At 39.6% G+C, this 13034-nt stretch overlaps 1 protein-coding gene across 1 annotated transcript; it reads right to left on the bottom strand.

Moving 5' to 3' along the window:
* Nucleotides 1-1215: 1215 nt before the first annotated feature.
* On the bottom strand, nucleotides 1216-13002 carry trhr2 (thyrotropin releasing hormone receptor 2; the record flags this gene model as incomplete). The annotated part of the gene is given in 5 exon segments (XM_014030158.1): nucleotides 1216-1333; nucleotides 2000-2151; nucleotides 4095-4227; nucleotides 6125-6894; nucleotides 12842-13002. Coding segments are annotated over 4 exon segments (780 nt in total), but the record flags the coding sequence as incomplete, so codon positions are not given.
* Nucleotides 13003-13034: the final 32 nt, after the last annotated feature.

The raw sequence follows: 13034 nt of genomic DNA on the forward strand, positions 1-13034 counted from the left end.
TGCAGCTCTTTAACTCTGTTTTCTTCTCTTTACTTTGAGTTTTTGTGCTTTTATCTTTATCTCGTAGGGTGGCCCTGTGGCTCAGCTGGAGTCGATGCCTTTCAGCAAAATGTTTGTCTCAACTCCAGGCCTGGGGACCTTTCTGAGTAGAGTTTGCATGTTCTCTCTGTGCAGCTGTGGGTTTTCTCCAGGTTTCCACTCTGGTTTCCTCCCACAGACCAAAAACAAACCAAACAATGTGAGGCAGAATTCTGAGTCACTAAAGAATCAAATCTGTGGGAGGAGACCAGAGAAGACCCACCTGTGCAGGGGTAGAACAGGTGAGCTCTACAGACAGACTGAGAAGAAACTGCTGCTCGTGTTTTTATCTTTATCAGTTTCAGTTTCTCAGTAAATGTCAGAGGTTGTTCATGATCAGACTGAGCAGGAATAGTTTTTTTAGTTTAGGCCAGAGGTGCCCAAACATTTTCTCTGAAAGGGCCAAAATTAAAATCAATCTGAGGGTGGTAGGCCAAATGCAATAATATAATACACAAAATGCAAATGTTTCAAGGAAAGTTGTATTTTTTATGATTAAACAGTTGTTTTTTCAAGGTATAACTTTGCAAAATTCATTTTTAATAGAAAAACGTTACAAGTAAACAAATAAAAAATGTTAATAATATGGGTTTAGCTCCAATATCAGTACTTGTAACTGCATTTTATTTAACCTCTCATTGCAACAAAAAGGCTCTTCAGCTGAGTTCTTTCATTTACATTCTTTTGTCTGTGATAAAGTTCCAAACTCTGTCATAAAAAATAACCTTCTCCATCTTTGTTTTTCTTTTTAATTTGTTGACGGCACTTTAAAATCTGGGATACCATCGACCGCTTTGGATACTCCGATGAAGATGACATTGTTGGGGTTCTGTCGGCTGCATGAGTCAACGATTGGGACAGCCTATGGGGCAGTGTTGTAAGCGGCTGACAAATGTGGCCGATGTTGACTGTAACCTTTTGAGACAGACTCAATAGAATCCTCATCTGCTTTCAGGTCTCACAACCACTGGGACAGAGTTCTGACAAGATGCCCCTGTTCTGACATAATATCTTCATGGCTGGGGAAAGCTTTGACAGAAACTATCACACACCATTTACTGGAGGGGTCATCTGAGACCCAACAGCAGGAAAAAATGTCTTAATGAGGAGGAGTTGAAGGTAAGAAGAGACTCAAACCTGTTTCCTGGAGGACGCTGCAGTCTTTGGCCGACCCTGACGACCAGTCCTCCCAGCCTCCGAGGAGTCCCGGCAGCTCCTTCGCAGTGTGGTAGCATCAGGGTGGGGGGGCAGTGGGCTGCAGGGACACAGACATGAAGTAGAGGACTGGTGCTATCATTACCTGAGGTAGAGGACTGGTGCTATTTTTACCTGAGGTAGAGAACTGGTACTATCATTACCTGAGGTAGAGAAATGGTACTGACTGGACTGGTACTATACCTGAGGTAGAGGACTGGTACTATCATTACCTGAGGTAGAGGACTGGTACTAACTGGACTGGTACTATACCTGAGGTAGAGGACTGGTACTATCATTACCTAAGGTAGAGGACTGGTACTAACTGGACTGGTACTATACCTGAGGTAGAGGACTGGTACTATCATTACCTGAGATAGAGGACTGGTGCTATCATTACCTGAGGTACAGGACTGGTGCTATTGTTATCTGAGGTAGAGGACTGGTACTAACTGGACTGGTACTATACCTGAGGTAGAGGACTGGTACTAATTGGACTGGTACTATACCTGAGGTAGAGGACTGGTACTAACTGGACTGGTACTATACCTAAGGTAGAGGACTGGTACTAACTGGACTGGTACTATACCTGAGGTAGAGGACTGGTGCTATCATTACCTGAGGTAGAGGACTGGTGCTATCGTTACCTGAGGTAGAGAACTGGTACTAACTGGACTGGTACTATACCTGAGGTAGAGGACTGGTACTGACTGGACTGGTACTATACCTGAGGTAGAGGACTCGTGCTATCAGGGCATACAGCACGATGGCAAGGAGCAGCGGTATGACGTAGAAGATAGTGAAGTCGATGAGGTAGATGGGCAGGTATAGGTCCCGCTTCACCTTGTATCCACACTGCACATGTCCGTCTGGACCCACCTGGAAACATGATAGAGCTGTAATCAACCAGGTTGTAATGATGAGTCACATCTCAGCATAATAACACCACTCAGCTCTGAAACAACCTGCAATTTAAAGAACATTTCAACCATTTAGGTCCTGGAATCCATAAATGTTTCACTCGTCTGCTGGTGATTCCTAATAACTGTGCAAAAGACCCGGTGATTCATCCACAAGAAAATATACTATTATTCTCTGGAATAAATTAAATCAGACCTCAAACTCTGGATTTTCTCTGTAGTAACATAAACAATACTCTTTATTTGCACATTCATTAAAAACATTTTCTTATCTAAAAGTCAAAAATCAAACTGAACAAAAGAACAGAAAATATGTTTTTTTCTTGTCTCAGATTTTTAAATCTGTAAATGTAAAGTTACTTATCAGTCTGTATAATTAATACTCATCTAGGATATTCTGAAGCTTCAGATTGTTTTCTGACTGTAGTAAAGTGTTTAAATCATTTTTATTAAACAGTTCAGGCTTCAGATGAAAGCTGTCAGAGGATCGTTTCAGTCTGCATCAATATTTTACTTTTTATTGCTCTGATGGGAGCTGAAAAACACTTTGGAAGTAAATAAATATTAAATCAGTTTATTATTTAGACGAGCTGGAAGCTGCTGAGAAACGTCTTTTCTTTCTGTTTCTTGTTGATTTGTGATAAATGGTTCTGTGCCAAACACCTGAGTCCCAAACCTGGACGAGAACAGTCCCTGACTGGACAGGTGCTGCTACAACTAGGCCAATCAAATCAATCCCATACACTGCCATGATTGACAGGAGGAGCTGCTCGATCAATTCAGAACCAGTTAAGAGAAATGTTTCAGTGCATATAGAAGATTTATTACCATGCAGCCATTATTCTGTTGTAAAAAACACGAATATAAAACCATCAAACCTGTGGTTCCAGCAGAAACAATGAGCTCAGAACTATTAGTCAGAGTTTAACCTTTTCATAACTGAATTGCTGTTTTCACATCTTTAACACTTTTTACACAAATCATTAAATGTTTCTCTAACCTATTCCATTTTACATAAGAAGGACGTAAAAATTATCCACTAGGTTCTCCTTTTTAGATTGACACCATTTTTGACTGGGTTGCTCTAAGTCTTCACTGCAGCCAGTTTTGTTGAGGAAGGTCCATATGACCCGCCCACAGATTGCATCATGATGGACTGTAGAATCGGCCAATCAACTCTAAGCTTCATTCTGACACCACAGCTGTGAAGCCAGTCGTTACCTTTTGTTTCATATGCAGCTTTGGGGGAAGTCAAAAACATTAAGTTTTTGCTGCTGGTGGTTTTAAATGCTATGTAGATGTAACACTTTGAGAGAAAGTGAGGATTTATTACTTTTTTGTCGTGTTTTGGTTGTTTATTGGTGTGGATTTGCTGCATGTCCCCCATCTGTGATTCATATTGCTGATTATTATTATGTTTTTTGCATAAATATGAATGGTAGAGTATGATTTTTGGGGGTTTATCTTTCATTTTATCCTCCAGTGAAGTGTGTTGAGATATTTAGAAATGAGAGTATTTGAAAAATTTGTCCAGTTTGGACATATTTGGACACGTGTCTAAGCATGAAATTGGACATGCTGGATTATATTATGTCTATGTTGTCTGAATTTTCCAACAAACTCTTTCACAATCTTTACACGTCTTCTACTGTTTAAACGTCAAAACATAACAACAGGAAGTCCTGCTGGGATTTAAGAAAGAAAACTGATGCTTGTTGGAGTTTCAGGCAGCAGCTGCATTGATCCACTGCTGCAGAATTATTGTTGTTAACTTCCTAAAATATCATCTTTGTTTTATTGTCTCTGTCTTGATTTTGCTCCTGTCCTGTTTGATGCTTTTATTGGAGCAGTTTTTGTGGTTAAACTTGGTGAAAAGATGAAATAATGCCGGTGTTCTCTGACCTGGATGTCCACCAGGAAGAACCACAGCATGCAGTAGACGCAGGTGAAGATCCAGACCCCGGTGATGATCCGTTTGGCCCGGGACACGGTGCACACAGTCTGGGCCTTGATGGGATGGCAGATAGCGATGTACCTGGAAGAACCGAAAAAAGCCCTGAGCTGTTTTTATCTCCTCGCTGTGAGAAAAACGCCTTCATCATTCAGACACAGGAAACTGAAAATATTCAGAGCTCAGCTTATTCTGAGGACTTTTTTAATCCTTTTAGCTCCAGCAACAATGAGAGCAGGAACGTCCGATTTAGTCAGGTTTTACATTTTTCATATAAGGTCCCAGAACAAAAGGAGAACCCAAATGGGTTTTTAAAACAAGCTGTAGATTCTCCTGCTTAAAACACGTTAAAGACCTTAAACCAGCATCGGAACAAAGACCTTTGGGTCTCTAATGGTCTCCACAGGCCTGAGTCCAGTCAGAACTTTTGGATCTCTAATGGTCTCCACAGACCTGAATCCAGTCAGAACCTTTGGGTTTCTAACGGTCTCCACAGACCTGAATCCAGTCAGAACCTTTGGGTCTCTAACAGTCTCCACAGACCTGAATCCAGTCAGAACCTTTGAGATGTGGTGGGACAGGAGGTTCTGCAGCACATGTGTGTGGCTGACATGGTGATATGGACCAGAACCTCTGAGGAATATTTCTGACACTTTGTTGAATCTGTGACATGAAGAACTGAATCAGTTCTGAAGGCAGCACAGGGTACAACCTGGGACCAATAAAGTGGACCTAATAAAGTTCTGATGAAGGTGTTCAGAACAGAAACCATCTGACCCAGAATGTGTAAACACAGCTCATAAATCAGAGTTATTAAAAACTGGTCCAGGTCTGTCACTTTTCTTTAGTTATGTTGCATCTCAGTAACCCAGGTAGAACAAATCAAAAAGAAAAAATCAGTAGGTCCTCTGGATGATTCTTCTTTAATGAAACGTTTCGTCTCTCCTCCAAGAGACTTCTTCAGTCTGAGAGTTTCAGGTGAACTCAGCCTTATAAGCTCCGCCTCCACATGGTGGACAAACAGGTTAGTTACATGCAAAAGAGGACCATCGCCTAACAATATGCTTGATTAGCTCTACTGTTCATAGAGGGTCACGTGCCCCATCACCTGGCATTGGTTTGGATGCTGTGGTTATTTGGTGTTTTGTTATCTGTATTTAGTGAATGCAAGCGGGGTTCAACGTCCCCTTGATTTTGTCTCTCTTTCCCTCTTTGTGTTGGTATCGTTGGGACCCTGATTCACACCTTTTGCTCGCAGGGGGCGGAGTCATACTTGCAATAACAGCGTTGTAGGAGGAGGACAACTGGACATGAAGGCCTCCACCTCTGTTTAATGGTAGACTTTTTTTTCACAAAAATGGCTTCCTTTACTCCTCTCTCAAACCAGCGTTCCTCTCTATCAAGGATGAGAACATCTTCATCCCTGAAAGAGTGACCACTGGCCTGTAAATGACTGTAAACTGCAGAGTCCTGGCCTGTAGATGAGTGTAAACTGCAGAGTCCTGACCTGTAGATGAGTGTAAACTGCAGAGTCCTGGCCTGTAGACGAGTGTAAACTGCAGAGTCCTGGCCTGATGATGTAGCTCGTCTGTGCTGGCTCGTTCTTTTCAACAGTGGCTGTTTTTTTTCTCCAATGTATGACTGATCACTGTCCTCCTGACACTTAACAGCATACACTATATTGCTCTGTTTTTGCCGGGGAACTGGATCTTTGGGTTCTGGATCTCCCCAAAGATTGGATTGGATTGGATTGGATTTGGATCCTGGGCGGTTCTGTTGAACCGTGTATTAATCTGCTTTAGTTGTTAAAGAGAGGATTTGGACATTTGTGAAGTGAACCTATTAATAAATAAACTCATATCTGATGAAGTGGTGCCTCTGATGGTTCTGTTCAGAACTCGACCTTCGTCTGAGAACTCTCTTCAGCTCTCAGCATCAGTGAGTGTTTCATTAGCAGAACAAAGTAAATGTCACGGCTCACCTCTCCACGGTGAAGGCAGTGATGGAGCACGAGGACACGTTGATGCCCAGGTACTGCAGGTAGGTGATCCCCAGACACCCGGCGTGTCCATAGATCCAGGTCCCCGTCAGGCTGTCGGACACGTTGGGAAGGCCCGCCGCCACCAGGACTGTCAGGTCGGCGAAGGCCAGGCTCACCAGGTAACAGTTGGTGGGCGTCCTCATGTGGCGCGTGGTGAAGACCACCAGGACCACCATGATGTTTCCCACGATGCCGACGCCGCACACCAGCAGGACCAGGAACACCGACACCGTTTTGTACTCCAGAGAGTCGGAAATGACCGCGCTCAGGGAGATGTTGGTCGGGGTGTCGATCCTGGAGCTCAGGTTGTTGGTCATGGTGCCGTTGGTCAGAGGGTCAGTCCATCAGAGGGTCCGTCCATTAGAGGGTCCGTCCATCAGAGGGTTCATCCATCACAGGGTCCGCCGATCAAAGGGTTAGTCCATCAGAGGGTCAGTCTATCAGAGGGTCCATCCATCAGAGGGTCCATCCATCAGAAGGTCCGTCCATCAGAGCGTACGTCCATCAGAGGGTCCGTCCATCATAGGAACGCCACCACACCTCACTCACACAGTTTCCACTCATTTCACAACAGACAGCAGTTAAATGTTCAACATGGACCAGAGTTTCAGCAGCTGAGGATCTGCTCCTTCTGTCAGTCCCTCAGGTTCTTTATGGATTCATTCCAGGAGGTCCAAACACAGGGCAGAACCAGATCCAGACAGAGGGTCCTGAAAACAAACAAACCAAGTTAATTTAACAAAGAAACAAATGTTGATCTGAGGTTTCTATCATTTGAAGCTAAACATGATCAAATCTAAATAAATACAACCATGAGTCAGATAATCAGTCTGAACTGTTTCAGATAATGACTCTAAACTTCTTCACTGAGTTCTAATCATTCATGAGATTCTTCAGCCTCCAGGAGGAGGAAAATATTCCACATCTTTAATTCTTCTGGGAGAAGCTCTAATGGATGCAGGACGATCGGAGGAGAATCAGCTCATTCATATTTACACAAGAAGCTTCCTAATGGAGTTCAGGCAGTGGACTGATATATGTTCCTGCAGGATCAACACAACTCTGCAGGACAGAACCTGACAGAACCTCCTCTGACAGAACAGAACCTCCTCTGACAGAACAGAACCTCCTCTGACAGAACAGAACCTCCTCTGACAGAACAGAATCTCCTCTGACTGAACAGAACCTCCTCTACCCGCAGCTAAAGGTGTGTGGAAAAACATCACCAAGTGATGCTGCCTATCAACCTGAAGGTCAAAGGTCACTTATTGTCCACCATTCTGCTGGTTCTGATGGATCAAGAGTTGGTTCTGTTGGACCTGGTGTCAGTTCTGTTGGACCAGGTGTTGAATCTGTTGGATCAGGTGTCGGTTCTGTTGGATCAGGAGTTGGCTGGTTTCACCTGACATTTGATCTGAATCATGTTAGAATCTGAGTTTATTCTGACCTTCAGGAGGTGCTGTTTGGTTCTGCTGAAGGAAACCGGGTCGAGCCTGGCTCTGTGTTAAATTCAGAGAAACAGCTAGCTTTTAAGGATCCACAAGTGTTCCTGATTAGGAGACAATATTCAGATGAAGCTGCACTCAAAACATTAAGAAGCTTTCAGCTGAGGTGAGGAAACAATCAGAACCAGATGAAATGTTCTGATCAAACCCACTTCTCTCTCTTTACAATGAAAGCTTTTCAGGTTCCTGCGGGACAAAGTGTTGCACATTTAAAGAATCCATCGTTGGTTATTCAGTCTGCTGCTGAACGCTGATTAAGCTGCGAGGCTTCGGCTCGCTCGTCTGTCGGCGCTGAGCCTCTCCCACAGATTGGACCTGCTCTCCTCAGAACTCTAACAAATTGAGCTGGCTGTGAAATGAAGAGTAATCTGGTGCACACCAGGTGATTTCCTCTGTCAGGTTCAAGGAACTGAGAGGAAGGAGGCGCCAGTTTTTCTTGTTCAGTTTGTTAACTAACGGCTTGTTAACTAACAGATTATTAACTAACTGCTTGTTAACTAATGGCTTGTTAACTAATGGCTTGTTAACTAATGGCTTGTTAACTAACAGATTATTAACTAACTGCTTGTTACCTAATAGATTGTTAACTAACGGTTTGTTAACTAACGGCTTGTTAACTAACGGTTTGTTAACTAACGGCTTGTTAACTAATGGTTTGTTAACTAACGGTTTGTTAACTAAGGGCTTGTTAACTAATGGCTTGTTAACTAAAAGATTATTAACTAACGGCTTGTTAACTAACGGCTTGTTAACTAACAGATTATTAACTAACTGCTTGTTACCTAATAGATTGTTAACTAATGGCTTGTTAACTAATGGTTTGTTAACTAAGGACTTGTTAACTAACAGATTATTAACTAACTGCTTGTTACCTAATAGATTGTTAACTAATGGCTTGTTAACTAATGGTTTGTTAACTAAGGGCTTGTTAACTAACAGATTATTAACTAACTGCTTGTTAACTAATGGTTTGTTAACTAACGGTTTGTTAACTAACAGATTATTAACTAACTGCTTGTTACCTAATAGATTGTTAACTAATGGCTTGTTAACTAACGGTTTGTTAACTAAGGGCTTGTTAACTAACAGATTATTAACTAACTGCTTGTTGACTAACAGATTGTTAACTAATGGCTTGTTAACTAACGGTTTGTCAACTAAGGGCTTGTTAACTAATGGATTGTTAACTAACGGCTTGTTAACTAATGGCTTGTTAACTAACGGTTTGTTAACTAACAGATTATTAACTAACTGCTTGTTACCTAATAGATTGTTAACTAATGGCTTGTTAACTAATGGTTTGTCAACTAAGGGCTTGTTAACTAATGGCTTGTTAACTAACAGATTATTAACTAACTGCTTGTTAACTAACAGATTGTTAACTAACGGTTTGTTAACTAATGGCTTGTTAACTAACGGCTTGTTAACTAACAGATTATTAACTAACGGCTTGTTACCTAATAGATTGTTAACTAATGGCTTGTTAACTAACGGTTTGTTAACTAAGGGCTTGTTAAATAACGGCTTGTAAACTAACAGATTATTAACTAACTGCTTGTTAACTAACAGACTGTTAACTAACAGTTTGTTAACTAATGGCTTATTAACTAACGGCTTGTTAACTAATGGCTTGTTAACTAACGGTTTGTTAACTAACGGTTTGTTAACTAACGGCTTGTCAACTAATGGCTTGTTAACTAATGGCTTGTTAACTAACAGTTTGTTAACTAACGGCTTGTTAACTAACAGATTGTTAACAAACAGCTTGTTAACTAACGGCTTGTTAACTAACATATTGTTAACTAATGGCTTGTTAACTAACAGATTGTTAACTAACTGCTTGTTACCTAATAGATTGTTAACTAATGGCTTGTTAACTAACAGTTTGTTAACTAATGGCTTGTTAACTAACAGATTATTAACTAACTGTTAACTGTCAGATTATTAACTAACTGCTTGTTAACTAACAGATTGTTAACTAATGGCTTGTTAACTAATGGCTTGTTAACTAACAACTTGTTAACTAACTGCTTGTTAACTAACAGTTTGTTAACTAACGGCTTGTTAACTACGGCTTGTTAACTAACAGATTGTTAACTAAAGGCTTGTTAACTGTTTGTTAACTAATGGCTTATTAACTAACAGATTGTTAACTAACTGCTTGTTACCTAATAGATTGTTAACTAATGATTTGTTAACTAACAGATTGTTAACTAACTGCTTTTTACCTAATAGATTGTTAACTAATGGCTTGTTAACTAACGGTTTGTTAACTAAGGGCTTGTTAACTAACGGCTTGTTAACTAAAAGATTATTAAGTAACTGCTTGTTAACTAACAGATTATTAACTAACTGCTTGTTAACTAACAGATTGTTAGCTAATGGCTTGTTAACTAATGGTTTGTTAACTAAGGGCTTGTTAACTAACTACTTGTTAACTAACTGCTTGTTAACTAACAGATTGTTAACTAACTACTTGTTACCTAATAGATCATTAACTAATGACTTGTTAACTAACAGATTGTTAACTAACTGCTTGTTTCCTAATAGATTGTTAACTAATGGCTTGTTAACTAACGGTTTGTTAACTAAGGGCTTGTTAATTAACTGCTTGTTAACTAACAGATTATTAACTAACTGCTTGTTAACTAACAGATTGTTAACTAATGGCTTGTTAACTAAGTGCTTGTTAACTAACGACTTGTTATCTAACTGCTTGTTAACCAACAGTTTATTAACTAATGACTTGTTAACTAACTGCTTGTTATCCAACAGTTTATTAACTAACGGCTTGTTAACTATGGCTTGTTAACTAAGAGATTGTTAACTAACGGTTTGTTAACTAAGGGCTTGTTAATTAACGGCTTGTTAACTAAAAGATTATTAACTAACTGCTTGTTAACTAACAGATTGTTAACTAATGGCTTGTTAACTAATGGTTTGTTAACTAAGGGCTTGTTAACTAAAAGATTATTAACTAACGGCTTGTTAACTAACGGCTTGTTAACTAATGGCTTGTTAACTAATGGTTTGTTAACTAAGGGCTTGTTAACTAACGACTTGTTAACTAACAGATTGTTAACTAATGGCTTGTTAACTAATGGTTTGTTAACTAAGGGCTTGTTAACTAACGACTTGTTAACTGACTGCTTGTTAACTAATGGCTTGTTAACTAATGGTTTGTTAACTAAGGGCTTGTTAACTAACGACTTGTTAACTGACTGCTTGTTAACTAATGGCTTGTTAACTAACGGCTTGTTAACTAACAGATAGTTAACTAACAGATTGTTAACTAACTGCTTGTTAACTAATGTCTTGTTAACTAATGGCTTGTTAACTAACGGCTTGTTAACTAACAGATTGTTAACTAACGGCTTGTTAACTAACGGCTTGTTAACTAACAGCTTGTTAACTAACGGCTTGTTAACTAATGGCTTGTTAACTAACGGCTTGTTAACTAACGACTTGTTAACTAACAGATTGTTAACTAACGGCTTGTTAACTAACGGCTTGTTAATTAATGGCTTGTTAACTAATGGCTTGTTAACTAACAGATTGTTAACTAACAGATTATTAACTAAGGGCTTGTTAACTAACGGCTTGTTAACTAACAGATTATTAACTAACGGCTTGTTAACTAACAGATTGTTAACTAACGGCTTGTTAACTAACTGCTTGCTAACTAACAGATTGTTAACTAACGGCTTGTTAACTATGGCTTGTTAACTAACAGATTGTTAACTAATGGCTTGTTAACTAACGGCTTGTTAACTAATGGCTTGTTAACTAATGGTTTGTTAACTAACAGTTTGTTAACTAACGGCTTGTTAACTAACAGATTGTTAACTAACTGCTTGTTAACTAACAGCTCATTAACCAACTGCTTGGTAACTAGCAGCTCATTAACTAACTGCTTGGTAACTAACAGCTCATTAACTAACTGCTTGTTAACTAACAGCTCATTAACCAACTGCTTGGTAACTAGCTGCTCATTAATTTTGGTAACTAACCACTTGTTAACTGTTTGTTAGCTTGTTAACTTACTGCTCATTTTTTCATTTAACTTTCTTAAAGGATCCTCATTACTCTCGGCTGCAGCAGAGACTGTTCTTCCTGGTGGGTCCATGTTACAAACTTTACAAACAGTCATAATTAAAGACTTTAAAATTCTAATAAAATTAAAAAGCAGAAACACAAACAGACAACAGCAACATTTTACGTGTCACAAAAGCATGTCACAAACCAGTTAACCAACAGGTTAACCCGTGGTTTGGAGAACAGCATGTAAAACATTAACAAATCCTGGCTTTATTTTACAAAATAAGAGCTGTAAGATTTATTAGTAGGAAGTGCTGTGGTCACCCAACAAATACAATATTTCAGCTGTTGAAGGCGTTAACATTAACATTCGATTGATTATAATATTTTACAAGTTATAAATCTCATGAAAGATAAATATTCAGTTGAAATTTGTTGAGAGAAAGTCATCCTAACCTGAAGGGAAGAGAGATTTTAATAAAAACCTTTTGGAACCAGAGCGCTGCTGGACTTCTGTGGAATCATCTTATAAATACCTCTAAAACTATCCCTGTGTTTAAAAAGAAGAGGAACTTATCAGGGAAACGTGCTTCGGTTTGAAGTAGTTAGTGGAACTAACATATGGAGATATCTAATGTTTTATTTTTTACATTTGGAGATCAGTCATGTTTGAGTTTCTTGAAGTTATTATTAGTTTTTTATTGGTGCAGATTGATATTGTTCTTCACTCTGCTCCCTTTTTATTCAGGGCGTGATTTACTTTTAATTTTACTGTTTAAAGATTATTTGGTTTGTTGAATGAAAGAAATGAATAAAATAAAACACTAAAAATAAATGAGAAGTTATTATCTGTTTAGGTTCTAAACTATTTCCAAGCAGCTAAACGTGGCTGAAGTGAGCTGCAGCTGCTGCTCTGATCAGAGCTGACTGACAGGAAGGCAGCAGCTGAAAACCTGGAAATCAGCAAATAACAACAAAATAAAGAAAAGAGCCGAAGATCTGCAGCTTCTGTCTGTTCCACTCAGCAGAGACCCGAACGTTTCAGGTTCTGTCCTCAGCTGAATCCATCTTCACAAGATTGAGTCTTATTTAAAGGGAAATAAAAGAAACTCACCTTAAGGTTAATGTTTGCATCATTTCAGCTCCATCCTGAACTGCTTCCATGAGCTGAGAAAAGAAAAGTCTCCTGTGATTCTCAGAGGCTGTGTGCAGCAGCAGAGCCATGCTTTAACTGTTCTCTACACACACACACACACACACACACACACACACACACACACACACACACACACACACACACACACACA

Source organism: Austrofundulus limnaeus, unplaced genomic scaffold (genome assembly GCF_001266775.1).
Source record: "Austrofundulus limnaeus strain Quisiro unplaced genomic scaffold, Austrofundulus_limnaeus-1.0 Scaffold1009, whole genome shotgun sequence".
NCBI lineage: Eukaryota > Metazoa > Chordata > Actinopteri > Cyprinodontiformes > Rivulidae > Austrofundulus > Austrofundulus limnaeus.